Genomic DNA, 15,941 nt, shown 5'->3' with positions numbered 1-15,941 from the left:
GACCAGATTAAGTCTTGGTACTGCTATTTACCACCTGCTATCACAGACAAATCCTGAGGGATAAAGAAAAGGGGTTGGACTAGATAACTGTCCACCTCTAAATCTGTAACCCTAGAGTCTAAATATTACAACATAACTCTCCGAGGAATGGAAGCAATGAATGAAAAATACGGTAATGTCTAATTATTTGAATGCTTGTTAGAAAACTTGTTGGAAACTTGTTAGAAAACCTTGGAATTTATAGTCCTGTTGCTCATAACTACAGGATCATAAATTGAGTTATAAGACTATCTATTTTAACTTCCGTATTTAACGAATAATGTGTAGGTGAAGAGGCACAATATCCAAAATAAATATAATTTAATACTGAAGTTTCTGATGGGTCAATTTTTCTCAAACTAAACATTTGTCCTAAACTTAGCCTTATGTCTTTGAACAGTCCAAACAGCCAGTAATTAATCAAGAACATAAACTGGCAGAATTTAGTCCTATCTTCAAGTGAAGAAGCCATGCAAAGAAAGAACAGTGAAGGACAACTGAAGGACCAGTTTTTATACCAACCCTCCTCCTCATTTGAGAATTTCTTTTTTAAGGAATGGAATATTCTCAAAAGAAGTTTCAAATGACACAACTGCTCGGCCAATCACTACTTTAGTCAAATATATACAGTTGTACCTGCTTTATTTAAAAAATAAAGAGACAAAAGTTAAATAAGTACCCCAAAAGTAAAGGGTGGTTTAAATTAAGTAACAAATTCTAAGAAATCACATTTTTGGCCCAGAAGATGAGTTAGTGACAATGGTGCTGGGGAAAATCACAAAAATTGACTCTTAGCATACCATTATAGATTAGAAAAATTTTTTTTCCATCTTATTTTAAAGCTGGGCCCATGATTTCCCTACAGTATTAATATTATAAAGACTTCCAAATATCCATGAAGTTTCAAGTACTCTATTATTGATGGAAAAAGTAGAGTTAGGATATGGGATCAAATCTTAGCTCTGTTGTTCACCAGCTTTTGTGATGCTGGGATAAAGTCTCTTTTTTTTGTGCTTTGATTTTTTAATCTATAAGATGAGTGGGTTAGACTAGACCAAAGGTTCTTAATCTTTTATGTGTGTCTATGGATTGCTTCTTGCAATGTTTGGCTAACTAACATTTGTAACTGAAAAAAAATTATAAATTTCAGTAACAAGTTAGTGTAAATCTTTGAAGATCTAGGTTTTTTTCTCATTAAAGTTCACAGATCCTAGGGGCAGCTAGGTGGCACAGTGATTAGAGCACTAGACCTGTAGTCAGGAGGACCTGAGTTCAAATCCAGCCTCAGACACTCAACACACTTACTAGCTGTGTGACCTTGGGTAAGTCAGTTAACCCCAATTGCCCTGCCTTACCCCCTCCAAAAAAAAAAAAAAAAAGTTCTCAGATCCTAAGAAATCTAGCCAGTTTCCCAGATTAAGAACCTCGGCACTATATGATCTCTAATGTCTCTTCCGACCATAAAATTTGTGATCTTATATTTTCTCTGTATACATTCAAAGTTGACAAGTCATATACAAATACAGACCTTAAATTACATCAAGAACTTTATAAAATTGATATTATACCCCAAAGCAAGGAAGGAAGCAATGGGAGGAGGGTAACTATTACAGTTGTGTGATTTTACTTTTAGAAAAGGTTTTCCAAAAGATGAAGGCAGTGGGATGGTTGCTATTTCAAGCCAAAAAAAAAAAGAGGAAAAAAAAGGGGGAAAAAAATCCCAATTATTTCATTCCACCAGCCTTGTATTTTTCAACTTAAAAAAACATAACAGTTACATATGGAAAAAAGTTAGTTTCTGAACAATTCAAATAGCCTACTTTGAGTAAAACTGACCTCATTAAGTTCTAATTAGGTGTCTAACGCAAGGTTGAGGTCAAAAGCTACATTATCCTGTATCTGAGAGTCAACAAGTCTGCAAAAAAGCCTAAAACCATAACAAAAACCTTTCTACAAATGCCTTAGTTCCATGGTAGGACTACTAAGGTACTTACTAGCTTCAGAGGGATTCTCTCTAACTAGTGCAGGAGGTAGGCTGTCTTCTAACTGCTCAGATTCTCTTGGGTCTTTACAGGTCCAGAGAAAGCTTGTCCAAACCAAATGGAAATATGGATCCTACAGAGGTACTAGAGAGGAGGGAAAAAATGCAGGGAAAGGTGTATGGAACACTAATCCATGAGAGATAAGCTCCACATATGCCCAAGTAACTGATACTTAAGAATATAACTTAAGGACTACTTATAAATCTTGCAACCTATGCTCACAGCCCCCAACTCACAAAGGTAGCTGGGGAAGGGAAAGGAAGTAGTTCATCCTGATAAAGCAAATTTGGGGTCCTTCCTGATTAGCAACTCCAAACAGTCTGTGATGACAAGTACCTTCTGTCTTTTGTCTTCATCTCTGCACTACACCTAAACACAAAGCCACATCCTGAACTACTTGATTAATCAGGTTTGAACACATCTATACTACCCTAAGACTTAAAGAGCAGAACTCAGAAAGTGCAGGCACAGAAACTAGGCAATTTGAGAAAAGCCATCTACCTACTCCTCCTTTTCCCTTCCCAGAAGCTCATGTTCCTGTTGTTTCTATAGCTCTGATACACAGCAATGCTAGTCAAGGAAAACTCAGTTAACCTGTTTGTTTCACAATTTCACCCTTAAAAGAGCTGGGTGGAAGAAGGTGGGGCCAACATGGCAGAGAAAAAGGCAGTGACTCACCTGAATTCTCCCCCAAAACCTCTCCAAACACCATTAAATAATGCCATAAAACAATTCCTGGAGCAGCAGAACCCACAAAAGGACAGAGGGTCCAGGGTCAGTAGGAAAAGTCTGTTGCACTTGGGTGAGAGTGGAGCACAGTTCAGCACAGGCTGAGACAGCTCAAACCAGGCCCCAGCAAACTATGCGCAGGCATTAGGAAACACTGAAAGCAGCAGCGGCAGCAGCTGTTTCAGGAGCTCTCAGGCTTCAGAAAGTAAAGAGGTTGAACTACTGATCAGAAGATTACAGGGGTCTCTTTGCTAGCACTGGGGGCAGGACTCTGTTGCTTTGTCCATACTTGGATCTGGGTCACAATCCTGGGTGGCAGTCCCAGGGCAAGGAGTAGCACTAGCATACCAGAGCTTGTAGCCACAGTGGACCAGGGGCCTTCATCACAGTTCCAGGGCAGAGAAGAATGCTTGTGGTCACTCACAGACCAGAGAAGAGGCTGGGAGAATAGTAAACATCTTTTCTTAGATCATACTACTTTGGAAGAACTAAAAACTTACAGGTCCCTAGAAGTATCTCTGAAAACAGCTGGACAAAGTCCCTAAAGCTTGGGATAGTGCACCCATCACCCTGGAAGCAGTGTTCCACTCTAAAGTTAAAAGTCAAGAAACAGACTGAAAAACAAGCAAAGAACAGAAAAAAATTCTGACCACAGAAAGTTACTATGATGACAAGGAAAGTCAAAACACACATTCAGAAGAAGATAAAGTCAAAGCTCCTATATTTAAGGCCTGCAAGAAAAATATGAATTAGTCTCAGGCCATGGAAAACCTAAAAAAGTATTTTGAAAATCAAGTAAGAAAGGTAGAGGAATAATTGGGAAGAGAAATGAGAATGATGCAAGAAAATTATGAAAAAGAGTCAACAGCTTGGTAAAGGAGCCACAAAAAAAAATTGAAGAAAATAACACCTTAAAAACCAGACTAGGACAAATGGTAAAAGAGGTACAAAAAGCCAATGAACAGAAGAATGCTTTGAAAAGAAGAATGGCCAAATGGAAAAGGAGGCACAAAAGCTTACTGAAGAAAATAATTCCTTAAAAATTAGAATTGAGCAAACAGAAGCTAATGATTTTATGAGAAATTAGGGAACAAGAAAACAAAACTAAAAGATTGAAAAAAATAGAAGACAATGTGAAATATCTCATTGGAAAAACAACTGACCTGGAAAATAGATCCAGGAGAGATAATTTTAAAAATTATTGGACTACCTGAAAGCCATGATAAAGAACCACAGGGTTAAAACAGAATTGAAAAGAAACTACAAATCACATCCTGAAAGAGATCCGAAAACGAAAACTCCCAGGAATATTGTAGCCAAATTCCAGAGCTCCCAAGTCAAGGAGAAAATATTACAAGCAGCCATAAAGAAACAATTCAAGTTATCATTCAGTCACAGTCAGGACAACACAAGATTTAGCAGCTTCTACACTAAAGGATCGAAGGGCTTAGAATATGATGTACTGGAGAACAAAGGAGTTAAGGTTATAGCTAAGAATCACCCACCTAGCAAAACTGAGTACAATTCTTCAAGTGGAAAAATGGATATTCAATGAAATAGAAGACTTTCTTGATGGAAAGATCAGAGCAGAATAGAAAATTTGATTTTCAAATACAAGACTCAAGAGAAGCACAACGAGGTAAACAGGAAAGGGAAATCATGAAGGCCTTAATAAGGTTAAACTATTTATATTCCTACATGGGAAGATGGTACTTGTAACTCATAAGAACCTTCTCATTATTAGGGCAGTTAAAAAGAGTATATACAGACAGAGGGCATAGGTGTGAGTTAAATATGAAGGGATAATAATTTAAAAATTAAAGGGTGAGAGAGGAATGTGCTGGGAGAAAGGGAGAGGTAGAATGGGGTAATTATCTGACAAAAGAGGCAAGAAAAAGCTTTTACAGTGGAGGGGAAGATGGGGGAGGGGGAAGTGAGTGAACCTTAATTAGTTGAGAGGGAATAACGGTACTGAGTATAGAAATCTATCTTACCCTACAGGAATGTAGGAGAAGGGGATAAGGGGGGTTGGGGGGGTAGGTGATAGAAGGGAGGGCAAATTGGGGGAGGAGGGAGTCAGAAACAAAACACTTTTGAGGAGGGACAGGGGAAAGAAGAGAGAGATTAGAATAAATGGGGGGAGAGAATAGGATGGAGGGAAACATAGTCAGCAATAGTAACTGTGAAAAAATTTTTGAAGCAAATTTTTCTGATAAAAGTCTCATTTCTCAAACACATAGAGAACTGGGTCAAATTTATAAAAGAGCCATTCCCCAAATGATAAGTGATCAAAAGATATGAACAGTTCTAGATGAAGTAATCAAAGCTATCTATAACCACATGAAAAAACACTCTAAATCACTACTGACTGGAGAAATGCAAATTAAAACAATTCTGAGGTACTACCCTCATACCTATTAGATTGGCTAACAGGACAGAAAAGGAAAATGACAAATGGTGGAGGGGTTGTGGGAAAAAATGAGACATTAATGCACTACTGGAGTTGTGAACTGATTCAACCATTCCATAGAGCAATTTGGAACTATGCCCAAAGGGCTATAAAAACATGCAAACCCTTTGACCTAGTAATACCACTACTAGGTCTAAATCCAAAAAGGGATAAAAGACAAAAAAGAAAAGGACCAATATGCACAAAGATATTTATAGCAGCTATTTTCTAGTGCCAAAGAACTGGAAATTGAGGGGATGCCTATCAACCGGGGAATGGCTGAACAAACTGTAGTTTGTGATTGTAATGGAATACTACTGTGCTATAAGAAATGATGAGCAGGATGCTCTCAGAAAAACCTTGAAAGACTTACATGAGTTGATGAAAAGTGAAATGTACTGTGCACGAAGTAACAGTAATATTGTAAGATGACCAGCTGTGAATGACTTAGCTTATTCTCAGCAATACAATGACCCAAGACAACTAACCTGAAGGACTTATGATGAAAAATGCCATCCATCCCCAGAGAAAGAACTGAAGGTGTCTGAATACAGATTGAAGCACACTGTTTTTTACTGTCTTTACTTTTCTGGAAGTTTTTTTTTTTTCCTGAGGGGGGAAGGGGGTCCTATATTTTCTTTCACAGCATGATTAATATGGAAACATGTTTTCCATGACTACACATGTTATAACCTATATTGACGTGCTTGCCTTCTCAATGACTGGGGTGGGGAGGAAGGGAGAGAATTTGGAACTCAAAGTTTTAAAATAGAATGTTAAAAACTGTTTTGACATGTAATTGGGGAAAAATAAAAAACTAAATAAAAGAGGGGGTGACAACCAAGAAAACCTCCTGATACAAAGTTATCTTTTAGATTCTGCTATTTGTACATAAGGAAAATGCTTCTTTTCCATAGGGGCTGGACTATTCTCTATACACAATAGTGACTTAACACACACATATCCCTACTTCCCCCCTTAAGAAATGTGTTCCAGAAGACAAAAACCACTTTGGACAACAGGAAGGGGAAACAGGTGCTTATAACAAAACTGGACATGGACACGCACACAAGCAGTCAAAATGGTTCTGGGACATCTCATTATCCAAACCCTTATTACTCCACTTACACTACACTGCAACTATAAAAAAGTCTTTGTGGGGAAGGATATTGCAAAGAGAGCACATCAAACTGAACTACAACATGCCTCTGTTTCACCTACATAAACACACGTAAAGCTGTGTAGGAAATGCAGAAAATATTTCCTAAAGAAATATTTTTTTAAAACTATAAAAGCTGCATATAATAACAGCAAACAAATTATTTGGCATGTAAAATGTCCAAAGAACCAGCTTTCATCAGCTGAGCAGTAGGGACACTTAAAAGGAGGAAGCTTGAATTAAGACTTCCAATTCTTACTCCCCGCCAAGGAACAACATTTTTTTATTTTGTTCAAACATCACTCAGACAAAAGCTAAACTCATGTTATGCTATTAAACCAGGAATTTAAAGTATAAAAATTTTAACTTCTTGTTCTACAGAAAGAGGGCCTATACTCTATCCTGGTCTAAAATGGCCCAAGACCATAGTGATACAAAACAAATGCAACAACTCTCAGGTAATTCAAATAACACAGAATGTCCCCTTCTTTAACGCCCCCCCCAACACCTCCCTCCCTCCCCCACCCCACCCCCCCCCCGGCTCCTCCCAGCTTCCTCCAAAACCAAATTAATTCCTCTGCTCCAAAGTAAACTTTCAAAAATTACATTGTGTATTTTTTCCATAAAAATAGAATGCACCTTCTTAAAATACAAATATACATGTTTGCTTGAGGAACAGGCAAACAGCTTGAAAAAACTGTATTTAAAGACCTTTGCCCAAGGCAAATTACATTTTTTTAAATAGTAGAGGAATGAAGAGTAAGGAGTATGTTGCACATATTCAGAAATATTGACCAAGATAGAATCTGTTCTGCATGAACCTATGCAGGTTATATCTATGTTATATCTAAGATCCTCCAAATCCCTCAAGGGGATAGGTACCCATCCTACCACCCTCCCTATCCCCCGTCCATTGGTCTCAACTTGATTCCCAACACTTCTGAACTCTTCGGTCTCCAAGTGGTCACACAACAGGTTTGCATTAGCCGACTGGCTTTTGCTCAACTTCCATTTCACCGGTTCTGTTCAAATTCACTGTCCAGTTTCTACCTGGGATGGAAGAGCAGGTTTGCCATTGAGAGCCATTTGTAGTGGTACTGGCTGGCCTACGGGAGGCAAGGGAGCGGTTTTCAACTTCTTTGCTTCTGCTTTAGATTGATGTTCCTCCTCATCCTCATCAGAATCCTGTAGGCCATACTTTGAGAAGTGGGAGACCTAGAAAAGAGAAGAACTCAACATAACTAAGGGTTATAAAACTATATCCAGAAAATCCAAACTTCTCACAGCATTCCAGCCCCACAGGATTGTCAAGAAGTTGTCCTAATGAATCACCATCTGCTTCCATATAACTTCTGCTGATTTGTTCTAGTTATAAACATACTGTTTTAAAAGGCACTTTCCTCAAAACAAAACACCAAAGCTCTAGTGGTTCTTAATTGTCTCTAACACAAGATGTAAATTCTATTCTTTACTATTTAAAGCCCTTCAAAATCTAGCTTCAAATTATTTTTCCCAAATGATTTCACATTAGTTCTTTGAATTATGTTATGGTCTTGTCAAACAGCCGTCATAGTTTGGCACAGGCCCCTCTTGCCTGGAATGCTATCCCTTCATTACCTGTGCCTCTTGGAATCCTTAGCTCAATTCAAGGCCAATTTCAAAGTATCATACCCTATGCATCGGGGCTTTCTTGATTCACCCAACTTCTAAGTACTTCCTACTCTCCTAGCCCACCAGTTACTTAGAATTTACCCATTTAATTTGCATACAGTTTGCCTCCCCTACGTAGCATGTGAAACTCATGAAGATAGAGACCATTCTCATGTGTCTCTGTAAGCCCAGCTCACATCAAGCTAGGTAAATATAAATTCTTTTTTATCACTCTTCTTATACTTTTGCTTCATCCTCCTGGTCTATTCCTTTTAGGTCCTGTCCTTGAATACCAGTTGTAGCAAGTCTATTCCTTCTACACAATGATCCTTCAAGGAGCTGAAGGCACCAATTATATTTCCCCCTGAAGACTTGCCTCAAGTCTTCTCTTAACTAAACATGTCCAGCTTCTTCAACTGACCCTTTTCTGACAGTTTTCAGTCTCCTTTGAATCCTTCAATATGATCAAATCTCTCTCAGATCTTCTTAAGTTATACAGCTGTAGTTTAAATGTACTACCCATAAGACAACTTTGGGTGAGACCATCATCAATTCTTAATAAATTAATAAGTATTTATTAGATGCTTACTATGTACCAAGCACAAGCACTGCACTAAGAACTGGTGATCAAAACAGGAAAGCAAGAAGATTGCTACCCTCAAGGAGCTCACATTTTAATTCGGAGAGGCAACATACAACAACAACAACAATAGCCAGTCAGTTAATAAGCATTTAATATATACAATGGAGGATGGAGATGAAACATTATTTTTTTTCTTTTCTTTTTTTTTTTTCTGAGCCAATGGCACTTTATTAAAGGGGCCATGGCACCCTCCAAGAAAATAGACCTCAGATCTTCCTTACAATCTGAGATACCCACTTCTTCCAGGATCTTAGTTTTATAGTGCTTAATACCTGGACAATACAAGTAAAACAGACCAAAAATAGAGCATCTGACTGATAGATAGACTTGCCCTTGATCCTCCAGGAAGGTCTACACAAAACTCAGAATCCCATTGGTTGCCAAATGGGCTAGTGAGACCATGATCATTTTTTACAAATCCTCTTGGTCAGATGAGCCAAGACAACAATATGTCTTCACATTCAGTAGAACTCCTATAGCTTTGTAAAACATAGCTGGGATGGTTTTGCCTTGTGGAAAGATAGGTGAGCAGAAAAAAAAAATCTTCAAACTGACAGAGAAGTATTATACACTATCCAATGATTCCCCAGATCCACAAAGAATTGTGGAGGGGAAAGAGGCTTAAGTTTCAATGCAGTTTTTATTTAGCTCCCAAGGACACTAAAATGAAACAAAGGAACAAGCTTCCAAAAAAAGTCTCCTTCCTTAGAGACTTTCTTTAAAATATGGAAATGACAACTGAGAATTGATTCGGATCCTTCTGAAGCTCCTTCAAGATCAATCTATGATCATGATCCACTTAATCAAAAGCTAGAAATAACTAGATAGCAGTACCTTAAATACCCAAGAACCAGTCTCTGGCCGGTACTCCTTGAACTGGGCACCCTGTTTTCGTGAAACAGCTTCTAACCTGCCCTCATAGTTGATATCAGCTAGTCGTTCAGGACTCTTTATTAAGCAACGCGAGGTTTTGTCAGTTGGCCAAACTCCATCCAAGGTAACTTCAGCCCTCCTGTTAGATAGAAAGTCAAGTTTAAGTGCTTCATATTTTGGCTCTTGAAGCTAAACAATACCTACACACAAACCAAAAATAAGTTAGTCGCACACTGCTTTCAAAATTTCCTCTTTTCCAGATGCGTCTCCTGAGTACACCAAAGCTCCTTAAGGCAGATACCATATACTCTGCCCACCACATAGTATCTAATACAACGTTGTGTTTGTGGTGGTGATTAATAAATGCCTCATTAGAAATGAATGAATGCCTAAACTATGAGTTCTATGACTAGATGGGAAGGATTAAAAAGTCAAGTAAACTCCAGTATTGTTCGAAGCATTATTAATCTGAAAAAGACCTAGAGAACATTTCCTTTAGGACATATATAGAGCGACAAGTGTAAAGATGGACTATCTTAAAACCAGGGTGAGGAGAATAACTTCTTACAAAGATGTAAGGAAATCAGTAGGGAACTATTTTATAAGATTTAATCAAAGGCATTAAATGATCAAAGATATTAAAAAGACTATTTTCACATGACTTTTCCACCTGACTAAGGGCCAACTGTGGTCAGAAGTTAGAAAACTATGACCATGGGATTAGGGTGTAATAAAAAATTAAAGGGATGCTTCCAGTACAGAATTAGGAAGAAATATATTTTTGAGAAGTGTTTTAGAGAAATCGCAGTATGGAGCAACATTTTAGAGATGAAATCAAAACAGCAAAGAAGAGTCAAAGAATCACAGGATTTCACATCATATCAGTATTTTAAAAAAAACAAATGTTATGAGGTGGGGGAAGAGAAGAAATGCTTAGAACCATTAAGTACACAGAACACTTGGGCAAGCATGACTGGTGACACATTTTCAGATTATGGGTAATGTGTGAATTTGGCTTTGAGATGTTGTAGAGATACCTCAAACCCAACATAATTAAAACAGAATGCATTATCTTTTATCATTATTGTTATCTTTCTACATAACTTCCTAATTTCTGTGTAAAGAAGGAGAATCTTTGAGTTTGCCAGGTTTGCAGCCCTGACATCATCTGACTCCTAATTCTTCATCTCGCACAGGCTTCTCTCTTGCATCTCCTCCTCACTATTCTCACAGCTACTAACTTAGTTCATATGCCCCTACCACCTCTCATTTGATCCAATGGATCAAACTGGTTTTCCTGAGTCTCTGCCTTCTCCAATACATCCTTTACACAGCCACCAAATGTTTTTCCTCAAGCCTAGATTTAACCAGAATATTCCCCCTTTAACAAATGCTAGGTTCTCCTGTTGCCGCTAGGATAAAATATAAAATTCTTTGATTTTAAAGCCCTTTACAATCTTTCCAGTTCCGTATACATTATTTCTGACCCCATATTTTATACTCCACCAAAACTGGCAGCACATTCCATCCAGAGATGCTTGTGGACTAGCCAACTCCCTTATCAGAAATGCTTTCCCTTCTCACCTGCCTTACAGAATCCCTTTCTTCTAAGGTGCAACTGAAGGGCTGCCCAAGGACCACCCCTCCCACCCCCCCCACCCTCACCATGCTGGCTTTGTTCCCCAGCTGCCCCTCAGGACTTGGAAGTGGGAGATGGAGCAGTGTAGGGAGGACACATCCCCAAGTGAATTTTATTTTGACTTTTTTCTTTGTGTTGAGATTTTGCTAATTAAAACATGCCCAAACAAGTATTTGGGGGAATAACACTGAAAGGTATGTTTCATTAAGTTGTGAACTTTATGCTTTAGTTCCCTGACTGGAACACAATATTTAATGCCTCTATTTGTTCCAGGATCCATGGCTACTTAGATTGTGTAAAGCCAAGAATCCTGGAAGGAGTGGATTGTAAGGGTAATTAGGGTGGGACTTTTTCCACTGTTCTCTCTTTTAGAATGCAAAAATAATAAATTGCCTTTGATTAAGTCTTGCTAGGTATGAAGCTCCAGGCCCACACCCTTTTGCTAACTAGCTATGAAGCCCCAGGCCCATACCCTTTTGCTGTTTAGGTGTAAAGCCTTCCAACCCTAAGAAAGGTGTATATATACTCAGAGGTTTGTGCTTTGGGGCTCTCACTCACTAGAAGAGTGTCTTGTGATCTCACCAGACAATTTCTGTTTGTATTTGCTCTGAGGTTCAGGGTCCTGGCTTTTCTCCCAAACTAAGTGAATGATAAATATGTTTGATTAAAGTGAGACTGTTAACCCCTCAAAGTTGCTTTCCTTAGACAACCAGATCAAAGACTTGTGCTAGCAGCCCTTCTGTGTGATGGTGTGGTTGGTCTTACACAGCCACAGTAGCAGCGAGCAGCATTGTTGTTACAGTGGATTGCTTTCCTCATTCCATTCTCAATTTTGCCCATGTCATATCATGTCTTGACTTCCATCCTCTTTTCCAAGGCTTAACTTAGATGCCACCTTTCCCATGAAGAGTTCTCTAACCTTTATTCCTCACCCTATATGAAGAAACTGACCTGAACTGGTCCTCAACCTCTACATTTCACTTCTCATTCTCCCTTACAAAGTTATTTGCATACATGGCTTTCCCCTTCACTAGAATACAAGTTCCTGAAGAGGTATATGTTTTATATATCTTTATCTCTAACACTAGGTACAGAATATGAAAAGCAAACAGTAGATGCTTCATAAATATTTGTTAAATTGAATTATCACATCACATAAAGAAAATCCTTCTACCACCCTGTCATAAAGATGAAAAGAATGTTTTCATTACCTATTTAGCCCTTCTCCCACAGGAGGCTTCAGCTCATCATCCAGGTAGACAATGACTTCTTTTCTACGAATATGTACAATTTCATCCAAGTTGAGGTTAGTTAAATTTACCACTCCTTCAAAATAGATTGAGCCATAACCTAGAAAGTCAAAGCCAACAGTTAAAACCCATCTTCTGCCCTACAACCATAAGTTTCACTCACATAGTCAACTATCAGTTTTGACAGTTCACCAAGGATTAACATTTTCAACAATACCAAGTGGGTGCTCTCATTTATTTTTTGCATGTAGCATTTTTAAAATTATGGTTGTTAGCTGGATAAAAACAAATGATAAACTTCTCTAAAAGAATTTTCAACAAATAAAAAGCTATTTCAGTAAGTTACAATGCAATTTTTGATTACATAATACAGCTATATTACATACTTGCACCAAATGCAAAAATAAATTTAAACAAAATGAAACCAAGGAAATAATGTTCAAATAATATCACACATTTTTACTTATGTTAGAAATTTTAAATGAGGGAGTGGGAAATAATAGGGGAAAAAACCAAGACATACACTGAAATTAGTCTTTTATGACCTCCAACTGTAATGCTTTTTCAATACCGTTAGGGTATTAGGTCCCTACTCTCTGTGGATCATGTACCATTATCCTCCTTTGCTATGAGTTAATTACAGACATCAACGAGTTCAGTTTCTGAGATCAGTAAGTTATTTGGGTCCTTTAGTCTCTGAAAGTTGCTAATTCTTTTTTCAACGCATCTACTTCAGCAAAAACGGTTTTACCAACTACTAAGTTTGAAAGTATCATTTCCCACTCATCAACAGAAAGATCCAGAAGTTGAGCCATCCCATTCATTGCTATAGTGGTATAAAACATGACCATTTTTCTAATACTATGTTCTGCAACTTTGTTTTTCAGGCCTTTCTTCTTTTTTAAACTTTCTTTGTATAACCAAAAATATTTGTTGTGGAACTCTCAAAAGAACTTCCTCTTACTTCTTTTCCATAATTCTCAACTACTGTGGTTCAATGCATCAATTCTGTAGCAGTAAAAATTTTTAAAAGATCCTTATGTTTGGGAAAATCTTTTAAATTTTTTGTCACTGCTTGTTTGGTGCCCCAAATCTAACTTATTCAAAGTGGGACAAAAGAACATAATGATTGCTACCACTTTTCTTTCAGCCTGGATACAAGAAGCATCACATCGAGTTCTGTCATGCTTTCAGATGGACAAACAAAAACTCTCATGATGAGCCAATTAAGTCACTGACTTGTAGTATTTAAACTTTAATTTTTTTGTACTTTCTTATTAAAAGAATATGGTACTAATTCTTTTGTGCAGATGATTTGGGTACAAATGTTTCTTCAAAGCTAGGCAAAGCCTCATTTACTCCAAGATAAATTCCACTCTCTCTTTTCCATGGACCTACAGGTTTCCACCTGCAGCTCTTGCAAAACTGATGTTGTCTCTTTAGACTTCACCACTTTGTTCTTTGATTGTTTTAGTTAATTGAGCATGTTATGTTTTAATTACTTAAGTCTTCCTTCCTTGGCTAGATTCTTGCACCCAGGAAGGCAGTGGTCCACTGTGGTGCTGTAGACCACTTTCATCTTCACAACTCACCCATCTACCCACTTACTCCACTGTCCTAGTCCAAAGTTGGAGTCTGAAAGCCTCCACTTACACCCAAGATGCTGCCACCACCATTCACCCTAAATAGCTTCAGCTGCTTCTTTTTAGCCAGTCACAATACAGTATTTGAGTCTTCTTATTCTTCACAGACTTTGAGAACTTAAAGCTAGAAGAGAACCTTAGGAATAACCCAGTCAAATCTCCAAAAGTCAGGCCTAGAGAGGTTAAGTGATTTGCCAAGTCATATTCAAAGCCAGGCCCTCTAAGTCCAAATCCAGCGTTCTTTCCACTATTCTACAGTCCTGATTTAATTAAAAATAAATTTTAAAAAAAAATGACAATTTTGGGAGCCTCATTTTTCAGCAGCTCTTTTTCAAATTTTCTTTCAAATCTCTTAATATAAAGTTTTTAACAAGATCTTCCCGACCATTGTCAATTTTTAGATTCCCTCCCTCATTTCATGTTTTCTTATCTTCCCAATTTTTTCACACACGTGGGGAAGAAAAATAAGCCTCACCTACAGAATTATTACTGTTTGATACTAGTCCCAAGGAGAACACACAGACCCACAAAATGCCCCCACAGGCAAATATAACGGTGCCTTTCTCATTCACAATCAGAAAGTTCCAGCTATATGCAGAGTTCTACAGTAAGACCACAAAAGTTCCTTTCAGTGATCCCAGAACCACAGTATACCTTCTGGCAGCACACAGTCCCTCCATCCACTCTAGTGATAAACCAATGTTTAAGAATGATTTGGCTCATTAAAAAGCAAAAGCAACAACAAAAAACAAGGTCTTCCAAACAGTTTGTTAATTGTTCATGTGAGACAAAGACCCCATAACTCATCTCCAGAAGTCATACGTTAACACTAAATAAACTCACCTTTTCGACCTATGGTGAAATCTGTTACAATACACTCTCCCTTTTCATTGGTAATTTTGGCTAGGTCATCCATAGAAGGTATCGTATAGTAGCCAACTCTGGTGAGAATGATGCCTATGACAGAAATGGGGAACAAGATTAAAAATCTATTTAAGACTAAGCAACAGATATTGTCTCATTCATTTAATTCGGGGGTCAGAAAACTGGGCTTGTATCCATCAAGCTAAGAATGGTTTCATATTTTTAAATAAAATTTTTATTATATTTAAGGATGTAAATACAGTTTTAAACTCCAGGTCTGTTTTCCAGTGCAGTTTGACCACCCCTGAATTAACAGAACAGAATATTAGGGCCTGAAAATGAAAATGGTTCATACCCCTCATTTGAAAGAAAAAGACAATGAGGAAAACAAAGACGGGAAAATAATTTGCCCAAAGTTATACAACTCTGTAACAGGGTCTGGAAAGGGATTGTAAGCCCAGATAACACTCCTACTGTAACACCATGCTTGCCAATCCTCTTGTATTTTTAAAGGCCCACTTTTCTATGATAAATTTCAGATACTACTCTGTGACTGATCAACTTGTGTTTCTTAAAATCTGCACTAAGACTTCTGGGACACCCTATATTAGTGTTATTCCCAAACAAGTTCAATTTTCTCATGCTCTGAGGGCCTTTGGTCATATCCATGATAAAGGGTAATTCAAGAGATATGCTTAAGGGAGTAAAGTAGAAGTATAGGAAGAAAGCAGAAGTTGGAGGGTTTTATGGTGAAGACTACTCCCAGCTCCACCTACAACTAAGAGCCAGGCTAACCAGTAACTGTACTTAAAGAAATAAAAGACTATCATTCCTCTTATTCCACTGACAATGCCTACCTGCAGATCTCTCCACAAAACAGAAGTACTAGGATCAGAGATTTAGAGCTGAAAAGACCTTAAAGAACATCTAGTACAACCCTTTCATTTTACAAATGAGGAAA

General features: G+C 37.8%; 1 protein-coding gene and 1 pseudogene across 4 annotated transcripts in view; both read right to left on the bottom strand.

Annotated features, from left to right (window-relative positions):
- Positions 1-15,941, bottom strand: part of NUP98 (nucleoporin 98 and 96 precursor) — a 106,020-nt gene that overhangs the window by 32,930 nt on the left and 57,149 nt on the right. For all 4 annotated transcript variants that reach the window (XM_036747858.1, XM_036747861.1, XM_036747860.1 and 1 more), the window contains 4 exons: positions 14,960-15,073; positions 12,435-12,573; positions 9,546-9,723; positions 7,469-7,633 (listed from right to left, as the gene is read on the bottom strand). In XM_036747858.1, coding sequence (XP_036603753.1) covers positions 7,469-7,633; positions 9,546-9,723; positions 12,435-12,573; positions 14,960-15,073 — 596 coding nt within the window. The remainder of the gene's footprint in view (positions 1-7,468; positions 7,634-9,545; positions 9,724-12,434; positions 12,574-14,959; positions 15,074-15,941) is intronic.
- On the bottom strand, positions 13,100-13,951 carry LOC118839849 (annotated as a pseudogene).

The sequence above is a fragment of the Trichosurus vulpecula genome, chromosome 2, assembly GCF_011100635.1.
Source record: "Trichosurus vulpecula isolate mTriVul1 chromosome 2, mTriVul1.pri, whole genome shotgun sequence".
Taxonomy (NCBI): domain Eukaryota; kingdom Metazoa; phylum Chordata; class Mammalia; order Diprotodontia; family Phalangeridae; genus Trichosurus; species Trichosurus vulpecula.
This window is presented reverse-complemented; position numbering and strand designations above follow the sequence as displayed.